Source organism: Urocampus carinirostris, chromosome 1 (genome assembly GCF_059441175.1).
Source record: "Urocampus carinirostris isolate Australia breed hairy pipefish chromosome 1, RoL_Ucar_1.0, whole genome shotgun sequence".
NCBI classification, from domain to species: Eukaryota; Metazoa; Chordata; class Actinopteri; order Syngnathiformes; family Syngnathidae; genus Urocampus; species Urocampus carinirostris.
In genome coordinates, this window is record NC_142349.1 from 46,847,366 (window position 1) to 46,873,455 (window position 26,090).

Below are 26,090 nucleotides of genomic sequence, written 5' to 3' on the forward strand. Positions count from 1 at the left end.
CCGCACACCTTAAACGCAACATCCTCCGCCAGAATAAAGCGTGTATTTGCTGGCCAGCCAGTTTATTATTTTTGTCTTTCCGTTGCTCTGCGTCCTTGATCATTTTGTGAGCAAAACGTCACTTTTTAATCTTAATTTGCCAAGCAAACAAAACAAACCACACTTTGCTTTATTATGAAGTCACACGAGAATGGCCAGTCTTTGTAAAACCAAGAGATGTTTAATGCCCTCGCCATAAATGCGTTGCTTTGAATCATATACATAGAGGAGCACTGTTTTCCCTTAAGGTTATAAAGAGAAGTCCAGATGATACTACTGTACTGTATTTATAAAAAGCCCGTCAGTAAGCATGACAAGTAAAAATACGATGCTTAAGTAAGAGCACCTCCTTGTGGATTTATGTTTTTACTCAAAGTAAGGAAGCGATTTTAATTCGACAGAACAGTAGGCCTTTTAAATGCAGACGTTTGTGTATTGCGTCAAAGTTTTTTGACATTCTTCAGGAATGACTGTTTTGACAGAATCACTAGATTATAAAACTCTTTAGTTTAAATTGTTACATTTGTATTGTCACGATCGGTTTTGACCCAGCCATAAAAATAAGATTACAAAACACTACAGCCAAAACAGAAGTTATACGTCGACTGGACAAATAGTGCATCAACTGTAAGTAACACATCTGAACATTCATCTAAACACACACTTCCATACCCATCAAATCTAATCAAACCCATTAGAAAAATAGAAACAAAAACAAATATTTTCATGGATAAGGAAGCCCCCAAAAAGGTAACCAAAAGGAGGAGAAAAAAAATGACGTATTTTTGTTTTTGTGTATTTTAGACTTTATTCAAGACACAGGTCGCCACTGACCCGCTAACATGGGGAGTGTAACCTGAAAACCAACACGGGAGAAGGGTTAAAACACTATTCTGAAAGCATCTTATGGTCCAAGTTCTTCTTCAGTCTTCTCTTTGATTCCCTGCAAGGGGACTCTGAAATTACTGGGAGTGGTTCTGTCGGAACCTCTGGAAGTGTGACGTCTTCTCCCTGCTTCAAGACAAAGCAACAAGAAATATTTTTATGCAAATGATCTTCAACGGCACGAGTCTTCCAGCAGAGACAATAAAAAAAGTTGTGCCGATTGTCAAGGGCAGACAGAATAATAGCCCGTTGTCACGTCCCATTTAGATGTAATTATAACCCCGTTATTTCCACACACGATTCATGGTTGCCTTGCTCTGATAGACACACATGCGGTCATGCTAAGTGAGTGCTTTAGCACTGGATTCCACAACATTTTTGGGGGTATTCATGTTGTGGTGGGCAGTGGAAAAAAATGTCCCCATTTTTGGGAAAATAAAATCATGATCTTGAATGTATTACATTTCTTCTCCAAGCATGTTTAATTTTTACAATTTTTTTATTTCCGATCATTTCTCTATCATCCATCCATCTATTATCTGCACCGCTTATTCTCAGTAGCGTCACGGGGTGCCGGAGCCCATTTGAGCTATCTTCGGGCAGTGGGCAGGGCACACCCTGACCTGGTTGCCAGTCAGTCGTAGGGCACACAGAGACAGACAATTCGCTCACTCATTCACACCTAGGGACAATTTGGACCAGCCAATTAACCTAACATGAATGCTTTTGGAATGTGGGAAAAAAACGGAGCGCCTGGAGGAAACCCACGCAAGCACGGGGAGAACATACAAACTCCACACAGGAGTTTCGATCTCATGACCTCAGAACTCTGTCGCACCGAGTTAACCACTGCGCCGCCGTGCTGCCCATTTCTCTATCATAATGGAGCAAAAAAGGACAAAACTGACATATTAAGCCAATTAAGCTAAGGACATTGCCAGCTTGCAATACCGCAGCAGAGCAGTCAACATTGTAAGGGACTCTTCTCTCCGGCCACCACCTCTTTAAACTGTTGCCCTCTGCTGCAGGTCAATTAAAAATGAGCAAACAGGCTTAGAGACAGTTTTTTTCCCCAGGGCCAGGACGAACCCTAACAAGTCCGCATAACTGTGTGAAAAAAAAAAAGTATATATATTACATATATTAGGGCTGGGAATCGATTAAAATAAATTAACTAATTAATCTCAGTTTTGAAATAAATTAATCACGATTATTTTATTAAATCCAGATTTTACAAATGGTAGTGAATATGAAAAAATATGCATATAAAAATAAGATGATATTTATTATCCCAAATGGTAAAGGCCTATGCTAAGTACAGTAAATGTGCATACAGACTGTAATAAAAAAGATAGCTTTCATAACAAAAATATTCAAGTACTTTGTCAACACTGATGAACTGTAAATTTGCTGTAAAGCTTTTGTAAGTATTTTAACAAAAAAATGCATCCCAAGTAAAGGAAAAGTGCATAGAGGTTGTGGCGTCAAAGACAAATCTTCCAAAAAAAAAAATATTCAAGCTCCTCATGTAAACATTGTAGAACACCAATCTCTTGCACCGAACTGATCCAAAGTTGTTTGACGAGGTCCGCTGTCTGACTATACCACCACATCGGGGTCCTTGGCTTTCGAGTGATACATCAGGGTAGAAGTGTTCCGATGGTAATTAAATTTAGCTTTGCAACGGATAAATATCACTTTTGCCTTGTCAATGTCTCCATCGGGCAATGTTTTAAAGCAAAACGGTCCGCCCAAACGTGTTTCTCTTTTCCATCGCGAGCATAATACGCCACGATAGCCTCAGGAAACAAAAATGACTCTCCTTCGTTTGTTACAGCAGCGCTGCTTGACACCCAGGCGCGTGCCCAAGGTATAAATTTAATTCAAATTGTAAAGCAAATCATTAACGCGACATTTTACCCAGCCCTAATGTATATTTATTATTTGGGAATTTATTTTGCTGCTAATGTTATTGCAATACTTTTCATTGGCCTATTGTTACAATGCACTATTTTGTCATTAAACTATTATTATGAGTTGGGCCAGTCTCTCAAGTTAACTTTCATGGTTCACGGATCCCTTAACGCTAGGGTTGTCAGGGCACCACTTCCAGTGGTGTGTCTTGGTCTCTAAAGACTGCGTTGGAAATATTATTTGCCTATTTATTCTGACAGTCTTTTATCTTATTTTTCTCTTTTAAGTCTTTATTACATCTTCACGCTGACGTGCCATGTCGAATCTTGTCGCATAGTATGTGTCACCATGCTGATATCAATGACAAACACTATTCTATTCTATTCCTATTGGTAAATAGTCTACGTTTATATAACGCTTTTCAAGTCAATGAAGACCTCCCAAAGTTCTTTACAATGTGCCTCACATTTACCCATTCACACACACACTCACACACCAATAAGTTCTTTTCTTTTCTATTCTTTTCTATTATGCCCATGGAACAGGTTTTGGTTTGAAGAATGTAAAATTGCAATACTGAATCAAAATGCGCATGGAAATTGACAATATCTCTTAGATTAAAAGAAAAAAAATATTTTTGCCCATTGTACTTTAGCACACTGCCTTCAGTCTACAAATAGGAACTCCTTTCATATGTTTAGGCCCTCCTTGCAGGTATCAAGTCACAACAATGATGACAAAACAGTCATTATTATAAAAAAAAAAATTGGGACCTGTCCTGTTTATTTAAGCATTTATCATCATATTCTTTTCTTACTATAAAGGTTCCACATTGTCTGATTATGATCCAAAGTCATGTTTGTCCCTTACACTTACAAAAGAACCATTTAGAGATCTATAAGCTATGTTCATTTATAATAATAATAATAATAATAATAATTTCCTTGTATTGTCATTCTGTGTAACAATGTACACAGAACGAAATGTCGATTGCACCTGACCCGTTGTAGCGGGCCGATGCAGCCGCAGCCGCCGACCACTTTTTAAGTCTTAGGAATGACTCGGCCGGGGCGCGAACCACCGACCTCCCAGTCTCAAAGCGGGCGCCTTACCATCTAGGCTACTGAGCTGGTACTCCAAGACCACATTGGATAGCCTTGCAAAAGTGTGTGTGCGTGCATGCTTAAACTAGCAATTTAGAACTACAGTATTAAAATCAACCCATCACTTGCTCTACTAACAGTGTATTGGTATTGTCTGTGTTGACTTAATTGTTGTAAAAAAGATTAAATTAGCGTGAAAGTGTAATAGGTGTGTGTCTCTGGACATTTTTCATGCCACACACATATTCTGCTCTTAGATTAAATAAAATTACAGCACAAAATAACCCATATGATAAGAAATCACTTAATGGATAAATCACAATCCGACCAACTTGCAGTTTCTTTAGGATCACAACTGCATTAATATTGTAATCACACAAACCCCCTTTTTGTGAGTGTATGTGTGTGTAAGAGCTTGACTACGAGTATATTGACCTAATAACCGATTGTGTAAATGTCTAGTGGTCATATTTGTTTGTGCATGTGTAATGACATTTTAGGTTGCTATTAACTGTAAGATCCATCCTTTTCTTAATTGCAACATGTCGGCCAAGTGTTGTGCTGCAAAAGTGTATGATGTTAGAGTACCTGAGTAATGGCTTCCAACTCCGCCAAAACAGCTTCCTCATCCTCTTGTGTCAGTGCTCCGGACAATATATCGTCGATTTGCTGCACCAAAAACATATTTAACTGTTATAACTTAAAGAATGACAATTCATTAAGCACAAACGGTTAGAGTAAAAGTCAATTATTTCACCGCACACTGTAAACCAGGGATCTCCAACTCGGTGCTTGTGGGCACGTTCTGGAAATAACTCACCAGTGCCGGTTCATTGTGATTTGCTAGTTAAATGATTTTTTTTAGTTGTTGACTGAGTCTATTTAACCCTAGTAATAACATGATAAGTTGTTATTTTAGAAATGCGTGTCAAACTAGTTGGTATCAAAAAGTAGCTCTCACATTGAAAGGGGTTGGAGACCCGTGCTGTAAACTGTCGAACTGCACTCGCCAATTAGTTTAGTAAAGGATGTCATAAATGTATCATGTCCATATCATTTTCTTTCTTTTTGAGTGAAACAAAAAAGAATGTTTACCTTCTGATACTCAATCGCTTCATGGGTCTCGTCCAGAATCCTCTCCACATCTTCTATGGACATGATCTGCAACACATAAGCAAAATTAAAAACTAAAATAAAAAATAATTCTGGACTTTACTATTGTTTGGGATTGATGAAAAAAAGTAAATTGCACGATTTTGTAGAAAAAGGGTCTAAAATTGATGAAAGTCCAGATTTGTATTGGAGGGAAAACACTCAAATTAATATGTTGATTAGAAAAAAATGAATCCTTATTTTATAAAATGTTGATCGATTCATAATTTGATAGGCTATATGAAAAATGTGAACATGTTTTAACCTAAGTCTCAATTTTAATGGGTTAAGAAAGGAAGGATTTTAAATGAAATAATAACAGTATTTGTGTGTGCTCATGGACATTGTGACTGCAAATAGCACCAGTGCAGCCTCGCTTTTAATCTTTTAATCTCCCGACACAGTGAATCAACACAAATCATCATCATCAGCACAAAGTGATGCTTTGCTAGGCGTCATCAATAATCACAAGATATTAAGGACAAGAGTTTTTGGAAGTGACATACCTGGTGCATCCTTTTCAGACAGTCGTTTCCTACTTTCAACCCCTCCAAGACTTTCAGTTCAATTTGCATGAACTCGATATCTTGAACCTGTGGACAAAACATATGTCCAATTGCAGTTGTCTTCAAAGGGACATATTTGACCAACCAGACTTTGCTGTATTGTGTAGTACTAGCAAAAAGGGGGCTACAAGGAAGAATAAAAGACACAGAGACTCAAAGTGACCAAACAGCACCATTCATCTTCTCCCTTTTTTACCAGCCTTTCACAAGAACTTTGTTTTTTTTTTGGTGACCCTCAAAAGCAAGATCACGGACAATTGTGTCATCTCGCAGTAGGTGAGGCTCATATTATGTAAAATAAATACAAATGTATCGACCCATGAGTATTTTAAACAATACAGATTTATATGATAGTTCATGTAATTTTGCTTATGATTCAAATTAATATAGTATTTTTCATGAATTACTTATCAATTGGAGGCGCTAAATGATGCACACTGTCCCTTTAACATAAAAATGGCACCTCCAATTATGAATGACTCGCTGACCCCCAGAGAGAACACTGGCCCGATTGTATTTTCTTCCTCGTTGCAGTCACCTTTGGATGATGGTGAATGATATTTAAAGCGAAGACTAAATCAAAAGAATTGCCCCCCCTTCAGGCTGTTTGTTGCCACTCCCAGTTTAGGGCCCGGACACACAGCCTTTCACGGGCGTATCGAGGCTAAATCACGGCCAGAAATTTCTGCCCGTGAAGCAGACGCTGTTGGACACTTTGAGATCGCGATTCAGACGAGATACAGCTGTGCTTTACACGCGGCAAGAAATTCACACGCGGTTGGCGGCGCGAAAAAGTTTTGCGCTGCTCAAAACTTTAGACCACGGTTAACCGCAAGCGGCACACGTGGTACACACGAGGTAATGACGCGGTACAGGGCGTGGTTACACGCGGGTAGGACGCGAAATTTTAGCGGATAATCGCGGGTGGAGCACGGTCATAGCACGTTTGTTCTGCGCCTGTATCGCGGTGTTATCACGTGAATTAGCGTGTGTAACGCGTGTGACGGTCAAACGCCTTTCTCCACGTATATACAGCGCGATTTGCCGAGCACACGTCAGTTGTGCTCGAGACGTCAAGGGGTGAACATGGATCCCCGTCACTGTAGTGACCTCGTCTTAATCAATTTTTATTTCTTGACATTTCTTTTCATTTCATAACAAGATAATAAAATAAAAATGAAAAACTATTACAATAATAACATATTGGCTTCTTTTTCAGTGCCATAGCTTGAAATCTTGATCTTCACGGGACTGTGTCTTGAGCGGTTATGATTTCTACAGCCCGGCTCGGCAGCTTTTATACCCATGGTCCACCCGCGGAAAGGACGTGGAACTGACGCGATGAGGAAGCGAAATAGTCGCCAGCGTCTGTTTTGCGGGCATACCACGGATGAACAGCGGGTTGGCCAATTTCGCGCATTTTCTACCGCTGTCATGATTACCCAAGTGGAGTCACCTGGGGTAATCATGTGGCGCGCTAGAATGTGCTTCCTGATTGGTCAATGCTCCCCTTTTAAACGCGTTACGCGGAGAACTCCTGGTCGGAGGATTCCTTCTGTACCCCGTAAGACTCTCCCGATTACCTGTGCCTTGTTTACCTGATTCTGTCTGCCTGCCTACCTGCTTCCGTCCGACGCTACGATCTTCTCTTCATTCCTGGTAAACTCGACCTGCTTCCGTCCCACGCTACGCCACGACGTTGCTGCTGACGTTCGACGGTCACCGTGTTTCCCGCTAACCCTTACGCTTCCCCAAATAAAGAATTGTACGAACGCTCTGGGGTCTCCTGCTCTGTTCTGGTCTTCCCTGACAGAATCCTCCGACCAGAATGGACCCCGCGTTCGTACATCTGCCCCCTGACCGCTATAAAAGTCTGAATCAGCAGCGCGATTCCTGTTGTGCAGTTCGGCAAGTCATTTCCGACATGGCGAAATTGGCTAAGGCACCTCCGGCCGTATGACTGCGAACGACTCCCAAGCCTGCCTGTTCGACTCCCAAGCCTGCCTGTTCGACTCCCAAGCCTGCCTGTTCGACTCCCAAGCCTGCCTGTTCGACTCCCAAGCCTGCCTGTTCGACTCCCAAGCCTGCCTGTTCGACTCCCAAGCCTGCCTGTTCGACTCCCATGCCTGCCTGTTCGACTCCCATGCCTGCCCTGAGTCTGGACTCTTCTGAATCTGACCCCCCCCTGAGTCTGGACTCTTCTGAATCTGACCCCCCCCTGAGTCTGGACTCTTCTGAATCTGACCCCCCCCTGAGTCTGGACTCTTCTGAATCTGACCCCCCCTGAGTCTGGACTCTTCTGAATCTGACCCCCCCCTGAGTCTGGACTCTTCTGAATCTGACCCCCCCCTGAGTCTGGACTCTTCTGATTCTGCCTGTCCTGTCTGATTCTGCCTGTCCTGATCTGCCTGTGTTTCCCTGTGACGTGTCTTGGGTTAAAATTATTTTTATTTTTTTTTCCTGGGGAACTTCTGGAGCCGTTCCTTGAGGGGGGGGTTCTGTCATGATTACCCAAGTGGAGTCACCTGGGGTAATCATGTGGCGCGCTAGAATGTGCTTCCTGATTGGTCAATGCTCCCCTTTTAAACGCGTTACGCGGAGAACTCCTGGTCGGAGGATTCCTTCTGTACCCCGTAAGACTCTCCCGATTACCTGTGCCTTGTTTACCTGATTCTGTCTGCCTGCCTACCTGCTTCCGTCCGACGCTACGATCTTCTCTTCATTCCTGGTAAACTCGACCTGCTTCCGTCCCACGCTACGCCACGACGTTGCTGCTGACGTTCGACGGTCACCGTGTTTCCCGCTAACCCTTACGCTTCCCCAAATAAAGAATTGTACGAACGCTCTGGGGTCTCCTGCTCTGTTCTGGTCTTCCCTGACAACCGCGGGCAACCACGGGCAAAAAAAAAAAAAATCGCAAAATTTTACCCGCGATACAGACGCAAAAGGCTGTGTGACCGGGCCCTTAGGTGCAATCACTTTGCAAAAGAAAAATCTCCATATGTTAAGAAAGTCAAGTCGATTAATGCTAACATACAATGAAAAACAAGACAGCCGGGTTACTAAAAGCGCCATGGATTGTGTGAGACACAAAAACTTTGATGAATGGAGGGAATACGCTAGGCTGTCAGCACCCAAAATTCCTCAATAATAACAAATAACAAATAATTATAAACAAGACTAAATATGGAATAAGCAGCTGTTTGGAAAAGAGTCTAGTTTTCTTAAAAATGAACAATAATTTTCTATAGGACGGCGAATATGTGTAAAAACAAATAACTCGAAACATCTGAAATCATGGTGCAGAGACTTTTTAATGACACATTTCCATTTCATTTCAATACGAAATGTGATTGCGTTGAGTTCAATGGCATTAATCACGAAACAAATGAAACTCTTAATTGTAATCCGTTGTGCTTTTATGTTGATTAAAATGTGCACCTGCCTGTAGGAAGTCTTACCATTCGCTCCAGGTTTGAGATCTGATTTTCAGTCTTATTCAGAAGCTGATCCTGATAGCGCTTTTTCTTTAAGAGCAGCAGAGCCTTTCTGCAAAAATGAATGTAGACAAACAAGGAGTTTAACATGTCAAGTCAAGTCTCATTTACAGGCGCCCCCCTACTTACGACCATTCTAAAACGATAGATACGAACATTTTTTTGGAGATGTCGAAAAATATCTGGACATTGCTGTAAGTTAGATTTTGTATTGTGCGCACCTTCTTCCAAGTATGGGACATTACTGTCGTGCTTTCTTATGCCGCTACCGGCGTGTGGCGCTGTCAGAGGTCACCCAGCATCCACCCCGAAAAAGAAATCCGCTTCCTCTTCCTAGTTTGTGTATGAACATTCTATATTGTACCGTATATCTGTATATCTGTATATCTCCAGCGCGCTACTAACCTTGACATGTTTATTGTTTAATATCTTGTGCATCCATTTAATATGGTTGGTGTAAAGTGTAAAGAAGAAGGTAGCTGTTTCATTTGAAACGAAAGTGGTATAAGAAAGCTTAATCCGGTTGAAAAAAATGGTTGGATCGCTTTGTTTTGGCCACTCTCTAACACAGCAGAGGACCTCTTGAAGCGCATCTTCCAAAAGTAGGTTACACTTAACTTTATTTATCTTTATACAGCATATTATTTTATAAAATGTTTTTTTTTAGTACAAAACAATACAGGTTACTTATAGAAGCCTTAAACATACAAAATAAAGCATTGAAGCAATTTACGAACAAATTCAACTTACGAACGATCTTGTTCGTAAGTAGGGCAGCGTCTGTATTTGTATAGCACTTAATCACAAGAAGTCTCAAAGGGCTGCACGGACCATAATTACATTAGATCATTTAAAAAAGAGCTGAATACCGACTTTTGCACATGAAAGTCATGATTCTTTCAGTGTTTGTGTAAAGTAATCATTTGAACAAAACGTGCATTCACAAATAGTACAAATCTAGTGTTGACAAAGAGTGGGTGGTTGCGTGGTTAGCGCGCCCGCAGCACAGTTCTGAGGTCATGAGATAGCGTTGACAAAACTGGTTTCAGATTTTGATTCTTAAAACATGCCCGCGCATCAAATTGAAACAAATTGTTTCCTAAACAGGGAACAGAGAAAAGGGAGGACGGGTCGACAGCAGAATGTTTTGTTAAAAGCCAGCTTCATTTAGGACAAAATAAGATATCGAATTTTGTGATCTAAATTTTACTGTACTTAGAACAGGGTTTTTACAGCTAATACCAATTAAAATTTAAGACTTTTTTAATGCCTTTTGAAATCAAATGTAATACAAAGCTAACAAATACAACACGAATGAAAAAAAATAACAAAAAAACCACATATATTTCTTGCACACAATACACCGAGCACCGTCCACATCACCTGGCACAGATTTTAGCCATTGCCATAAACGTTTGTCGGACAGCCACTACTCAGTTATTCTATATAATAGTTGAATGATCGATAAATGTTACTAAAACTTTTTTAGTTCGAACAAATATTCATTTTATTAATGTATTCAAATTTTTAAGACTTCCTAAGATTGGATTTAAGACACTTTAATGCCAATGAAGGCCTTATTTTTAGAATAATGAATTTGATGCCCTTCAAGACTTTTCAAGGATCCTCGGGAACCCTGTTAGAATGTTTGGATAATTTATGTTAAGTTTGTTATATAACATAAACCGTAATGATTCTATGGAAACACTGTTATTACAAGAAAATGCAAGCACTCTGTAAGTCACAACTGTATTTTAAAGATAGTATGTGCAGACTTCAAAAACTTACAACTGAAACCTACTAGGTCACACTTACTGTTTTCTGCCATCTTTCAGTAGTTGCTTGGCCAGATGTCTCTCTTTGTCCAGCTGAAGGGTGATTCTTTTTTGGTATTGCTTCAGTTTATCTCTCTGCTGCTTCAATTGCTAGTTAGCAAAAAAGGTAAAAAAAAATCAAGTGCATACATAGTAGATAGATAAAAAGAGCCGACACACTCCCTTTAGAAAAAAAAAGCTTATTCTACCACACTATGTGACTACAAAACTACTTTAATGCCTTACTTAACAGCTGAACTCTCTTTGAAAATCTCTTTGTACCTTTAGCAGGTGCCACATCTACTGAATTAAAGGGCCACTGTGTAAAATTTGACCACTAGATGTTGCTGTATTGTGTGGTCGCCAAACTTTTCTGTACCACGGACCGGTTTGATGTCTAACTATATTCTCGTAAACCATCCCAATAATAACATAAGTAACAATAATGATAATAATTAAGCCTAACTCCCTTGTGAAATAACTAGACCATTGGGGATGTACAGTGCATCCGGAAAGTATTCACAGCGCTTCACTTTTTCCACATTTTGTTATGTTACGGCCTCATTCCAAATTGTATTGATTTAATCTCTTATCTCAAAACTCTACACAAAATACTCCATTATGACAATGTGAAAAAGTTTTTTTTAACTTTTTTTTAATTTATTAAAAATAGAAAACTAAAAAATCACATTTACATAAGTATTCACAGCTCAAAATTGAGCTCAGGTGCATCTTTTTTCCACTGATCATCCTTGAGATCTTTCTACAGCTTAATTGGAGTCATCCTGCAGTAAATTCAGTTGATTGGACATGATTTGGAAAGGCACACACCTGTCTAAATAAGGTCCCACAGTTGAGTGTGCATGTCAGAGCACAAACACCAAGCATGAAGTCAAAAGAACTGTCTGTAGACCTGCGAGACAGGATTGTCTTGAGGCACAAATCTGGGGAAGGATACAGAAAAATTTCTGCTGCTTTGAAGGTCCCAATGAGCACAGTGGCCTCCATTATTCGTAAATGGAAGACATTTGGAACCACCAGGACTCTTCCTAGAGCTGGCGGGCCTTCTAAACTGAGCGATCGGGGAAGAAGGGCCTTAGTCAGGGAGATGACCAAGAACCCGATGGTCACTCTGTCAGAGCTCCAGTGTTCCTCTGTGAAGAGAGGAGAGCCTTCCAGATGGACAACCATCTCTGCAGCAATCCACCAATCAGGCCTGTATGGTAGAGTGGCCAGACGAAAGCCACTCCTTAGTAAAAGGAACATGGAGGCCCGTCTGGAATATGCCAAAAAGCACCTGAATGACTCTCAGACCATGAGAAACAAAATTCTCTGGTCTGATGATTGAACTCTTTGGTGTGAATGCCAGGCGCCATGTTTGGAGGAAACCAGGCACCGCTCATCACCAGGCCAATACCACCCCTACAGTGAAGCATGGTGGTGGCAGCATCATGCTGTGGGGATGTTTTTCAGCAGCAGGAACTGGCAGACTAGTCAGGATAGAAGGAAAAATGAATGCAGCAATATATAGAGATATCCTGGATGAAAACCTGCTCCAGAGTGCTCTTGACCTCAGGCTGGGGCGAAGGTTCATTTTTCAGCAGGACAACGACCCAAAGCACACAGCCAAGATCTCAAAAGATTGGCTTCAGAACCACTCCGTGAATGTCCTGGAGTGGCCCAGCCAGTGTCCAGACTTGAATCCGATCGAACATCTCTGGAGAGATCTGAAAATGGCTGTGCACAAACGTCTCCCATCCAACCTGATTGAGCTTGAGACTTATTGCAAAGAAGAATGGGCAAAACTGCCTAAAGATAGGTGTCCTAAACTTGTGGGATCATATTCAAAAAGACTTGAAGCTGTATTTGCTGCCAAAGGTGGATCAACAAAGTATTAAGCAAAGGCTGTGAATACTTATGTAAATGTGATTTCTTAGTTTTCTATTTTTAATAAAATAAAATAAAAAAATTAAAAAAAAACTTTTTCACAATGTCATAATGGAGTATTTTGTGTAGAATTTTGAGATAAGAGAATAAATTAATACAATTTGGAATGAGGCTGTAACATAACAAAATGTGGAAAAAGTGAAGCGCTGTGAATACTTTCCGGATGCACTGTATATGACATAGGAAAATGCAATAAAAGCATATATCTCATCATTATCATCATCACTATGTTTGGTGGTAGGAATTCAACGCTCTCACCGTTGTGATCCGCTCACGTTCCCTAATTTACCACCGTAAAACCTTGTGTATAATGTGCACCCACATTTCTTGTTTTCTTGTGGATAGAAAATGTGCGTTATAAACAGTATAAACCAGGGGTCAGGAAACCATATATATCTCTTTTCATGAGTATATCTGTCTCGAAAACAAAATTCAGACCAATCAATTTTTATCTATAAAGTTTCATCTTTGACGTGAGTAAAACGCCCGTTTGTATATTTCGTGTGTTTTTGTTAATATTCAAACCAATATAGCTTCTTTTAATTAATAATTTTGTTTGGCCACTAAAAGACCGAACCTAATACGCAACCTTTAATAATTGGATTTACTCATTCTATCCCCATCCCTTACATTATAACAGAACTGTTAGTGCGTGTTTACTTATTTTGCAGCAAGTTTACAGAATGATATTTTATTTCACATGAATGTGAATCGATACGTTTTAATATCACTGTTTGCATCACAATCCGTACAGTGCAAATACATTTTCTTGACGCCAGGGACCAAAAAAAAGCTAAGAGGTTGCATTTATAATGCTGAACATTCTGAATGTTGCTGACGCTAACAGACAGGGGGGCTAATCGGCTTTGTATCAATCGAGCTCACCAGGATAGCTATGTCTTGTTCTGTCACACGCGTGGGTCGACTCTTTCCGCCAAACACGTTTCCCATTCTCTAGAAGCATCCCCACCGCTTTTATCTCCCCTCGGCGGACCAACTGAGAGTGGTTTGGAGGTGTTTGGCCATGATAAATCGTAGCCTTAGCAAAGCCAGGCGTCCGGAGAGCAGTCGGTGGCCTCGCGACGTTTTACGGCAAGCGACACATGCCAATTGCTACTACATAAGTAGAAGTTCAAAATAATTCTACAAAAGGCAATCTGTAGTCCTGTGAATTTCTATTTATGTTGTTGACGTTGTTCTTGAATTCCATAGTTTCTGGAAACACGTTTCAGGACCGTGGACAGCAACTTCAAAATGACTTAAATCAGCTTTGGTCTTGTTTGCCTATGTTGTGACATACATGTCAATGACTTCATTTTATTTGAAAGCATTTTTTCAGGAAAGAGAGTTTATCAAATACTGTTAACTGCTATGCTGATAAATAGGTAATAAATACATTAATTGCGCAGCGGTAAAATGACGACATTGGGGTAAAAAAGTAAATTATATGTGTTGCAGTGTTTTAAATCGTTTAGGGCAAAAAATGAATGAATTATAAAATGTAATGTGGGGAGATTGCGTAAAAATATTTTATTATGGGTGATGAGTTTATATGGGATTGTAGTCTTCCTGGTGATTGTTTTGTGATCAGACATTTGTCTATTTTTCATCCATGAGTGTTTACTGCCTTCTAGGTTTTGACACACACAGTACATTAGAAAAACTGAAAAAAAAATAGATAAAATAAAAATGTTCGTATTTTAAGATGTTTTATAGTACTTCTCAAAATAAGGAAACTATCCTAAAATATATGAATTCAAATTAAGGATCTAAAACTGAATTTACTTATAGGCTACTGGATCTAGGGTCTAAGTTAGTTTGGGCTAAATCCGGTTTTCCTCAAGAAAAGCAAAGAGAAGCAAATATTACACTGCTCTCAAATAGCTTTTTAAAAATGTGCTATTCAAATAAGTTCAAAAAATAAAATACATTACGAATTATAAGAATCAACCAATTAATCAGTAATGACAATAGGACAGTGTGTATTATATGACCACTAGATGTTGCTGTATTGTTTAGTGCAACCAAAACGAATCCTACAAACCACAAGGAAGAAAACAATCTACAGAAACTCAAACTGACCAAATGGCACTCTCTTTATCCCCCCCCCCAGCTTTTTTCACGGTTTTTGAATACCCGTAGCAGCAAATGGCAGCCAGTTATGTCAGCTACCTCTATGTGAGGCTAATCTTATTTAAAGAAATGCAATTTTCTTGGCCTACAAGTATATTTTTGTTAACTACACTTTTATATTACAGTTCATGTTTTTTGCTTGTCTTTCAAATGTTTTTTTTCCTCAATATATTTTTTTCTGCCACATTGAGGCGCTAAAAATAAACAATGTCCCTTTTAACTTTAAGTCAGGGGCCTCAAACTATTATTTTATAGGCTGCAATTGGCCCCCAGGTCATGAGTTTGCGTTCCCTGATTTGCATTATGTGGCATAGCTCATGGATAATTTTTCTCATCAGAACTATTGTCCATCAAGATAAGAAAACATACCTAGTGGATTCATTGTTTCGCGCATTCTCGGTGAGACAATGTTGCTTACTGAAAGTGTGAATGTTCTTACTCAAAATCAGCAAGATGTTTTGTGTGTGCAGTAAAGCATAGGGTAGCTAGTCCGACCCATCTAAAACGTGCTTTAAAACATAAAGTTTTCACATGTTTCCAGCCATATAAAAACATGACACAGTAGTTTCAGATGTAAGACAGTCACACATTGTCGACAAAGAGGATTTTACTCATTTACAATAAAAAGGCATTAAACCAAAATATCTTCATGAGAAAACAGTTTCAGCATAATTACAATAAGTCAAGTGATTGTGCTCTGCAGTAAAATTATGGAATGGTATTATAAACCTGACGTTCCAATTCAGTCCAGTAAAAAAAATTATACACATTTGATAACGTTCTCATCATAAAGAAATTCTTGCAAGTCATTTCTTTATCATAGTATGATGTAACCCAAGGAAATGCTGTACAAAGGAAATGGAAATTGCTGAGTCGTTCCCGTTTGGTTTGCTACCATGTTACTGAACATTGGATGTGCTCACAGGCAGAAGTTTTTTAATATCTGTGCTCAAAATGCAATTCTGCACTGTGAGAATAATTCTCATTCTAATTGCACCCATTTGAATCGAAAGACATTGGATTTAGTGCATTTACATTGGAATAAATGTATCAATATTGAAAAAACACACTGCAAATATATCCGAGTGATAGACTTTCAATTTTGTATTTTTTCTCTTGTATGGGTTGAGGTTGGACATGCATGTGTAACCAATGCAGTGTCCCATTTGGTCTTCAAGGTTACTTTAATTCTATAATAGAGGGGCAAAGATCTTAGGCTACACATTTGACCATTAAGTTTTTCAATCACATGCAGGGTATCTCAACATAAGGCGAACCAAAGCATTCAAAAAAAAAAAAAACAACAAAAGAAACCGCTTGGAGAAGTTGTGCGAAGTGTGCCTTACTGAGGTAGCCCCCCTCCCCACCTAGCCAGCAGCGTCCAGGGTCGGTTAACAGAATGGACATGTGAAGACAGTTCTTCATGTTTGCATAGTGGCCATAGTGGTACTACACTTGGAAGTCAGTGCCAAAGTGTCGGATCTGGGCCTCGGTCATAGACAGATAGGTCGTCCTCATACCAGGCGAGTACTGGGGAAGAAAAGTGGGTAAAGATGAGAAAATTGGACATTAATTTAAAAAAAAAACAATAACTCTTTTACAAAAATACATGTACACACATATTACAGGGGTCTCCAACTTGGTGCCTGCAGGCAGCAGGGTGCCCATTAAGGTCCGCTGAGGTGCCCGCGGACCTGTTCTGAAAATAGCTCACCAGTGCTATGTCATGGTGATTATCTAGTAAAATTATTTTTATTAGTGGTTGACTGAGTCTATTTAACCCTACTTCAAATAACTGACCTTGTAATAGCATAATAACAACAAAGCAATAACGTTATAAGTTGTTATTTTTGATATGCACATCAAACTATTTAGTAATAAAATAGAAAACTCTCAGCTTGAAAAAGGTGGGTGACCCCTGACGCATAATATATGTACATGTATAAGTCTGTATTTCATTTAACCTGTTGTACTCTGATATATTTTTACCGCATTCGGTGTTTTGCTGAGCCAAATCGTACGATATATTGTAGACCAGATATGTCAAATATACGGCCCACAGGCTGTTGAATGATTTAATCCGCCCTGCCGTAAATTTCTGAGTATGTTACAATTTATACAAAAGTTTCATTTTATTTACCATATTTTCAGGACGATAAGGTGCACCTAGAAATCCCAAATTAGCCCCAAATTTGCAAATGTGCCCTATTATACGCCACCTTGCATACGTAAGAATATGGAGAGATAAAATCGAATGCCCTTTTCTCTGTCATATGTACCGCTAATGGTTAGGTTTCAGCACTCTTGCTGCCGGGACCCTGGTTCAAATCATGTTGCATACAATATTTTGCAATTTGGTCAGCAAATATTTTTCGACTGATTAGTACTAATATATAAACAACGGCGGTATTGTTTACCATAGTCCAAATTAAATGAGTCTTGTAGTCCAGTGTGCATTATATATTTAAAATATATAGCAAAAGACTATTTTTTTGGAGTGTGCCATGTAATCTGGTGCAGTCTATAGTGTGGAAAATATGGTACATGAACACAAATGGCACACAAAATAAAAACAATGGATGTAACAATAACACAATGTAGAGAATGTAGAGGACATGCAGTATACATAATTATACACGGGGGGGGGTTAAAGTGGTGTTAATCACAGACAAAGGTTGTACTGTACTCACATTGCAAGTATTTTGAAGCGTTTAGCGTAGCATGCATGTTTGGGAGCAAGAAAAGCTCTTGAACAGCACATAAGCAAGAGTGATTGGTGAATTGTGACCATGTCCACACATTTGAGAAAATCCATGACATTCAGCAAATAAGCAAAAAGTACAAATAAATCTACATACACATATACAATTTACAGTTTTTTTTAAAGAGTTCATAATAAAAAATAACTATCAAAGCAGTTAATGTGATAGATGTTTGAGTGTCAGACTTAAACAAAACTGACTGCACACAGACCCAAAGAAGTACATGAAAACATTTTAAAAATTAAAATAAAATAAAAAATCTGTATGGACAAAAATGTTAAAACTGTGTTTGGGTTTCATGCATGTGTGACAAAAAAAAGTATCAGTGTAGAAGCCGGCATAAGTTATTTGATTGAGCTAACTGACTGGCCAAACATGGTAAATACACGAATGAGGTCCAATAGAACATTTATGGTCACATTACTAAAAAGTTCTCAATTATTAATTACTTATTTCCCCCGTTTTTTGCTGGAAAAATAATTTATTTCTCTGGACTAAAAATTGGTAATGATTTAAAATATGTTATGAATATTACTTTTGTTTAACGATGTTCGCACTTAGTGGCCTATATGTATTATTTGTCTTACTCTTGATCTCACATAACTGACTTTTTGTAAACATCTCAAATTGTATTTTCAGAACTTTTTGCATTAAAGGAGTTGTGTTACAATTTCAAAACAATGAATGGAGCTTTTTCTATGCTTACTTTTCTTAAAGTTTTTATCCGTAGTTCATTTTTATGATTGTTAAAAATTGTATTAGATATTCAGGTTTCACAGCAGCCCATTTGCAGCACTAAATCCATAATATGTTCGCCATTGGGGTTTTAGCACCATCCTGAGTGCCGTTTTGAATATACAGTCTCATGTTGCAATATGAGGCAATATGGGAAAGAATTATGCAAATGGTATTTGGCGACACAACTGCGTTGATATTTCACGATAAGGCCCATTATTCTTGTATGAGCTTCAGTTAATAGCGGTGTTGAAATGTATCTCACAGAGGCAGAGTGTACATTTTTAAACAGCGGGCCACATTGTCTGCCTTCTGCAAGTCATTTAAATTCAGCCAATGTAGTAATGCAGCCCCGCCGTCCGACAGAAGCTTCATTATAAAAGAGAGAGGGCATTTTAGAGGAGAAAAAGGGTGGATTTACCACACTTATCTATTATTTAGCCGCTGCTCCCGGGATACAGGACTCACTTATTAACTATCCGCTCTGGGATTTACATTTCTATTATTACATATGATGATGGCGACAATGAAGTCTGGTGTGCTTTTTGGATGTTATTTTTTATATTTGACATATTTTTTCTTCTTGGGAACAAATTTAACTGGTGTGAAAATAATGGCTCTTCGTAAAACCACTAGAGAGCAGTATTACTCCACTCAGTTTCATGTTGAGGTCAACCTGCATCTGCTTTGTGTGTGAGGCGGGTGTGTATTGTGGTGGTCACACTTGAGACACCAGGGCGGTGTAGGGCCAACGCACCAAAGGGGGTGGAGATCCTCTGCCTATTAGAGGCACATTCTCGTATCTAGGGCTTCCGCCAAACAACATGGACTGATTCCTGGAGACACAAGTGGAGACAAGAAACCACAGTAAATGTAAAGAAAAGGACAAGGTACATAATTTCATTACATTAAATACAACAGGATTCGGACCCGGATCACAGAAAAGAGAGTGACGGATCATATCCTAAAGACAAGGGGTATCAAACCTATTTTGGCTCAAGGGGGCAGATGGTAGAACAAGCACTTTAGTGGCGGCCAAAATGGTACATTAAAGGCCAAAAGGAGGGAGGAAGAGTGAAAGAGAGAGAGTAAGGAGGAAAGCAAGAGAGAGAAACAAAAAGAGAGGGACAAAACTGCGGCGGCAGTAGCTCAGGAGGTAGAGCGCTCGTCTTGGGATCAAGGAAACCCAGTTCGAATCCCGGCTCGTCCGTGTTACATGTCGAAGTGACAGGTAAGACACTGAACCCCTAATAAGCAGGTTAGCATGGCTGCAAGTCCGCTATTGGGAAATGTGGAGCACATTGTAAAGCGCTTTGGGAAGTCATTGACTTGAAAAGCGCTATATAAATGCAGATCATTTCATTTCATTTCAAAGAAAGAGAAAGACAGACAACAAGAGAGAGAGAAAAAACAGAAAGGGGAGATGGATAATGAGACAGAAAAAGAGAGAAATGAATAGAAAGAGATAAAGAAAAAGAGAGCGGAGAAAGAGGAAAAATAGAAAAAGAGAAATTGAGAAAGAGACAGAGAAAAAGGACGGTTAATATTTTTTTCTTCGCGTACATATATGAAATGAGATAAAATTAATTTTATTTGTCGAGCCCTTTTAGACAATAAATTACCATTCAAAGTGCTGTATAAAAAGTGTACGATAAGAAAATAGAATTCCCTCCTTTATTGAGCATGCTCCTAAAAAAAGAAAGAATCACTGCAGACCTGACGTCCTCCTGCCTACTGTTCCATATGTGAGGGCCAAAGTGGATGAATGCTGCTTTACCGTAAGTTTTGGTCCTCACCCTGGCAGCAGTCAACAAGCCGCTGCCAGAGAACCTCAGGGACCTCGAGGACTGATATAATAAAAGCAAATAAGACTAATAGGATGGCCCAAGACCATTAAAACATTTAAAAACAAGTAGAAACACCTTAAAATTGATCCTGAAACACACAGGGAGCCAATGCAGCAATTGAAATAAAAATAAAATGGGTTTAGAGGACTACACTGCCAAGAATACATTTACCCCCTAGCCCACAGGTGTCAAACAGGCGGCCCGCGGGCCAAATCAGGCCCGCTAAGGGATTGAATCCGGCCCGCGAGACAACACTCAGAGGAGCACAAGAGGAAAAACAAGCTGCAGGTTGAAATATGTCAGCTTGATTTTGCCAAAGCCAGGTGCCTCCAACAAAGACACTGTACTTGTGTTTCTTTCTCTCTCTCTCTCTCTCTCTCCTTCTATCGTGTGGCCCCCCGAGTTAAAATGAGTTTGACACCCCTGCCCTAGCCGTTTCCAACCACAAACTTTGCCAAAACCGGAAAAATTTCGAAAGACCCACCATTCTTTACTTTTTCCTAAATTGCACACAAGAGCGGGACGTACCAGAGCCCCTTCATCTACAGGTAGTGATCAGACTCACCAGCTTTATAATAATAATAATAATAATAATAATAATTTCCTTGTATTGTCATTCTGTGTAACAATGTACACAGAACGAAATGTCGATTGCACCTGACCCGTTGTAGCGAGCCGATGCAGCCGCAGCCAACAGAGGGCGCCGCCGACCACTTTTTAAGTCTTAGGAATGACTCGGCCGGGGCGCGAACCCGAACCTCCCAGTCTCAAAGCGGGCGCCTTACCATCTAGGCTACTGAGCTGGTGAGCTTTATAATAAAGATTTGAACACTCAAATAATCGAAAGATTAATTATGTGTCTATGTATGTCCTCATGATTCATGCCAGAGATTTATTTCGTCGTGACTCTGGATACAATTCTGCCTACAGATCAATCAGTGAATTAGAGAACTTTAGTTTGAAAAGCATCAACAGGAAACTTCGACGTCATAGGACACGCCTCCGATAACCGATGAACTCATTGGTATTTAAAAGGCATAGGAGGGAACGCCTGCACTCTCTTTTTATTCACGCTTGCTTACGGGACAGCGGCCCAAACGGGGGCCCTGTCTGGCCTTTTCCCCTTGGACAATGGGGACAAGTAAGGCCGAAGCCCAGAGCCTTGGCCCCTCGACGAGAAAGCCTGTTGCACTCACGAGATGGTCCGTGGATCGTTTCACTCCCTCTCCATCATCTTAAAGACTTGGAATTATGGATTTCTTCATGGGGCAATGAGTGACCCTTACCCCCCATGTAATGCTTTTGTTTCAAAGATAAACAAAAAAAAAAGACTCCACAATAAACTGTTTTTGGTGTTTTCAAATATTTCAGTCTGACACGCTATAAAGTAACTCCAGACTCTTAAAATGTATTATCTTATTTTTGGGCTTATTGATCAGTACTTCCAATTGCTGCAGAATCTCTTCTACGCCCTTATTACCCCTTTCTTAACATTTGGTCTCTTTGGTAGTTACAAATGCTGGTTTCTCCTGCCACAAATGTTTACTTTGATATTGATTTGATTTCCCTTTCCCTGTAAATAAATCGTAGTTTGTTTACAATAAAAAACAGCATTTTTTTGTGTGTCTTCATTTTTATTTTGGGATCGATTAATCATTATCATTAATAATAAAGTGAAACATCGGCAGTTTAAAGCTAAAATACAATATGTTTCGGGGATTTGTTCCTTTAGAATACAATGAGACTATATTTTGGGGTCTAATTCTGGTGGACCGTCAGCCTCACCTAATGGGCGACTTGGCAATCACAGAATTATCTATTGGCCTGCCTGCATGCGACAGTATTTTCTGCCTGACAGTGTCGTGTTTTTCTTACATGTATTCCGGGGCGGGCAACACGCTAGCGGCAGCCTGAGGAGGAGGATGGATGCTGGCCTGGCTGGCAGCGCTGCTGGTGTAGCTGCAGAAGCTGTGGACGTTGGACCTCCTTGGGTTGTAGGACATGCGTCTCGCTTCGGGATTGAATGGGTCCTCCTCGTCTATGTCGTCATACTCTTTGTCTCTAAGGAGAGAGGAACCGCACAATTCAGCCCCTTGCTAGGTAATGAGAAGAGGAATGTGGCTGGCGGAGGACTTGGCAGTCACCCCGAGCTGCTGACCTCCTGCCCATTATCGTCCACACTCGGAAAATGGCACACAGCACGGCAGAGAGCGCACACGCCGCCAGCAGGGAGAACAAAGCCAGGTAGAGGAGGCCTTCCACCCCATCGTAGCACAATCCCATTAGGCCGTCCAGATAATCCTGCAGCGTCAACCAATACAAATGCGCGATGACTTAAAGGTGTGATGGTAGTCATGAAGTAAAACATAACCCATCTACTCATCATTATTTTCCACATTCACGTTTGGGATACTTCCCTTACTTTACTTGGGATCATTTCGTAATTCATTCTTGTTTCGCTCATTCATTGCTACTTTGTGAATTTTCATTGTGTATTGTTCTGCATTTTGATTGGCTAAACAGTCAACGACAGCTTCTGCTTGTGTCTGCGTGCGAGACAATGGCGTGTTGCTCACATACGTAAAACCGCTTGACAAACGGATATTATGTAAGTGCAAATCTTTTTCAAGTTTCTCTAAAAGCCACCATGGTAACGAGGCTGTCTGGACTGACAAAAGCACTATCAGACGGGGCAAAGAGGCAGAGGGAGATGCTTTCCATCGCTAACAAAGTTGGACTTTGTTACAAATTTATACAAATAAACATGACATGAAATGACATGAATTTTCGACCTGCCTAACTTGCTCTGGTACTTCATTTGTTTGGTGCTCCCTAGTGGCTCCTTGTCACTTTTCCAAAATGTTTGATCATTAAAAAATATATGGTTTCTGTAAAACGGCAAACACGACATATTCTTAACGTCTTCCAATGAATAAAGTTAGATGCAGTATCGTTTTTTTCCGCACTATAAGTCGCAATATTTTTTCCATATCCCTCTAAAACTGCTTTCAAAAGCCACATACAAAATAAAATTAAAATATTAATAACACATGTACCTAACCATCGATGATAATTTAATTATGTAGTTAATAAAGAATAATATACTGGTCGAAAACAAAAAATATATTATTCTTAAACCATTTATTGTACCTTTTAAGCAGTGCTTCAATGGCAGACACTAATACACCACTTTTGTATTTCAAAATTGTTTCCTTCTTTAAATTAAGGGTTGTATTCACAGTTTTCCACTTTTCCTTCCCCTTATCACTAATTCTCTTGGGACCCATTATTATGTGGAGAAAAGGGAAATAAAACCTACAAAAATACAATAAAAGGAGATATGGTCCCTTTTACACGCGCCGATTGATTGAACAGGAAGAAGAGATCGAGCAGGGCATTATCGCTATCTACTTTTAAGGATTGTAAATGACGTTTCTTTTATTTATTCTTAGCATTATTTCGCCATGGCAAAGGCTCATGACCCACTTTTGGGTCCCGACCTACCAGTCGAGAAAAACTAACCTAAAACACACACACACACCTTGCACTGCTGACAAAGAAAATAAGTTCTAGAAAGGTATAACTATAACAACGTCGCAATCACCTCCATTTTTGTAATTCATGTTTGCAGGAGGACATTTGCTTACCAATTTGGTTGTTAAATTCAATATCATAGCGACAGTAGCACCAATTGTGGTATAATTTTATTGAGCATGATTATATTAGACAAAATTTTGTGTGCAACGGCGGTTGCCTTGAAGAGCTTTATGAATTCGATTGAGTTAAATACTCTTAAGTGGATTTGCGTTTCATGTTTTAAATCAGAGCTGAAACTTTTTAGAGCACTATTTAATAAAAAGAAAATAATCAGGGAAACATTTTACATCTCCGTCAAATGTTTGTTTGATTACCGGTCACATGAATTAGCAAGAAAATTCCTGTTTCTTCTCTTCTGAAATGATGGCATCAATTAGCAAGTTTATTCCTATTTGAAAGTACAAGTACTGTATATTCCACATTATAAGTCACAGTGTTCTTCATAGTTTGGCCTGGGGTGCGACTTATAATCTGGTAAGACTTATATGTGAATTTATTAACACAATATCATATCATTGAGTTTTAATTTCTAATGTATTATTTTTCAACGCGTAAAGAAGAAGCAGCCCTATTGTCTACCTCCCGAGTTGAGGCAGTTTACCAGTAAAAGTAACACAGAGGATGACAATTTCATTGGCTTTCTACAATTATCTGAATAACTCTTAACATTTTACATAGTTACTCATATTACCAGGCATTTCAATGATTCATTTGTACACCGTAAACATAAACTTATTCAGTCTATTGTTCTCTATTTTATTTTAATATCAAATTACCTCTCAAGATGACATGTATGTTTATGGTGTTGAATTTTTTTCAAATAAATTTCCTTAAATACGTTTTTTCCTTCTTAAGTATGCATTTTTTCGCTGGTACAACTCCAGAGCGACTTATAGTCTGAAAAATACAGTATGTTGAGCCTATGTCTTTTCCAGTTTATACTACACTACGCAGTGTGTTCGTTATCAGTTAGGCTAGGATCATACTGCAGAGTTTAATTCTCAATTCCGGTTTTACGGTCAAATCTGATGTTTTTTTGAGATTGCTCACATTTCCAACTAAATGCGACTCGTATGCAACCTGATCTTCATGGAAAAGTGCCAAAGCTCTCACATATGCGCAAAAGAGGACATGTGACGTCACACGCAATGAAATGAAAATGAAATGAAATGCACTCAGGTTTGCGGAAGTACTCATGGATGTTAACAGCGGAGCGTTCTCCCTCCAATTTTTAATGAAATTCTTAACTTTGCTTTCTTGCTTTGAATGTTGTCCGTGTGGTGGGATGTGAATGTAAATATTCTTAACTTCCACTGGAGGATACTATTGCTTTGAGAATGAAGTTGAGCGACATGTTGTAAATCTTCGATGCGATGTTGGCTGTTCCGTGGGGTACAAAATAAACAAGTGTTTAGCTTCCATTATTGTGTGATTTAATGACACATGTTTTTGTCCGCTGTGGTTGTTTATTTCTCCGCTTCCTCCCACCTGACATGAATGCGCTTAGACTGTTTAGGCAGAAGTCGCATTCCTAAAAATCAGTTATGAATCGGATTTAGGACATAAATATGAAAGTGGCCTGGGTTTTGGTGAAAAAAAGCGGATATGCGCTGTTCAGATGGACTTCAACAGATCGGATACAGGTCACGTCCGTATAAAAAAATCAGATTACCCTGAGTGTGAACCTAGCCTAAATTGTCTTTGTCTTGTAATTCCTTAATTCATAGTTTGTATATGTTGATAATCTATATATCCATGTTAACATGGCACTCACATTGGCAAATAAACACTGCAGTCAATTTTAACCATGTTTGATTCCAATCCAATGGTATCTGATTTCATTCCATGCAGATTTGGTGTATTGTGTCACCCGAGAGAAAAATAATCTAATTTGCGTCACTTGAAGTATGCAGTAAAAATTCGGCAGCAGTATGAGATAAGATTGTTATCAGATAAGACATGTAAGACAGCGCTTATCTCAAAATAAAAATTATAGGGCACAAAGAAAACTAGTCAGTACTTTCATGTTTGAAAACTGCAATAATAAAAAGATAGATGGAGTGAAATGAAGTCCATCTAATGGGGCCTCTAAAGATAAC

At 39.3% G+C, this 26,090-nt stretch overlaps 2 protein-coding genes across 3 annotated transcripts in view; both read right to left on the reverse strand.

Moving 5' to 3' along the window:
* Nucleotides 1–804: 804 nt before the first annotated feature.
* Nucleotides 805–14,131, reverse strand: LOC148374932 (charged multivesicular body protein 6-like). Of its 2 annotated transcripts, none has more exons than XM_088355815.1 (7): nt 13,803–14,131; nt 10,972–11,081; nt 9,121–9,208; nt 5,600–5,686; nt 5,037–5,102; nt 4,530–4,610; nt 805–1,050 (listed from the first exon to the last, which is right to left on the reverse strand). In XM_088355815.1, the coding sequence occupies exons 1-7, from the start codon at nt 13,866–13,868 to the stop codon at nt 928–930; spliced, it is 621 nt and encodes a 206-aa protein (XP_088211941.1). In that variant the 5' UTR covers nt 13,869–14,131; the 3' UTR covers nt 805–927. The 2 variants fall into 2 exon arrangements, with proteins under 2 accessions (XP_088211941.1, XP_088211933.1); XM_088355807.1 differs by having other exon boundaries at nt 806–1,053; nt 13,803–14,127.
* Nucleotides 14,132–15,639: 1,508 nt separating this feature from the next.
* LOC148374933 (protein tweety homolog 2-like) overlaps nt 15,640–26,090 on the reverse strand; it is a 51,245-nt gene continuing 40,794 nt past the window's right edge. The window contains exons 11-14 of the mRNA XM_088342596.1: nt 22,553–22,695; nt 22,270–22,455; nt 19,305–19,383; nt 15,640–16,580 (exon numbers count right to left, since the gene is read on the reverse strand). Coding sequence (XP_088198722.1) covers nt 16,500–16,580; nt 19,305–19,383; nt 22,270–22,455; nt 22,553–22,695 — 489 coding nt within the window. The 3' untranslated portion in view covers nt 15,640–16,499. The remainder of the gene's footprint in view (nt 16,581–19,304; nt 19,384–22,269; nt 22,456–22,552; nt 22,696–26,090) is intronic.

What these genes read in the sequence shown, in the direction of transcription:
- LOC148374932 (XM_088355807.1), bottom strand. Translation starts at nt 13,868, where the DNA reads ATGGGAAACGTGTTTGGCGGAAAGAGTCGACCCACGCGTGTGACAGAA. An exon ending in AACAAGACATAGCTATCCTG is followed by an intron (nt 11,082 to 13,802) that starts GTGAGCTCGATT and finishes TTTGCTAACTAG; the next exon opens with CAATTGAAGCAGCAGAGAGA. An exon ending in AGTTGGAAGCCATTACTCAG is followed by an intron (nt 1,054 to 4,529) that starts GTACTCTAACAT and finishes TTTGTCTTGAAG; the next exon opens with CAGGGAGAAGACGTCACACT.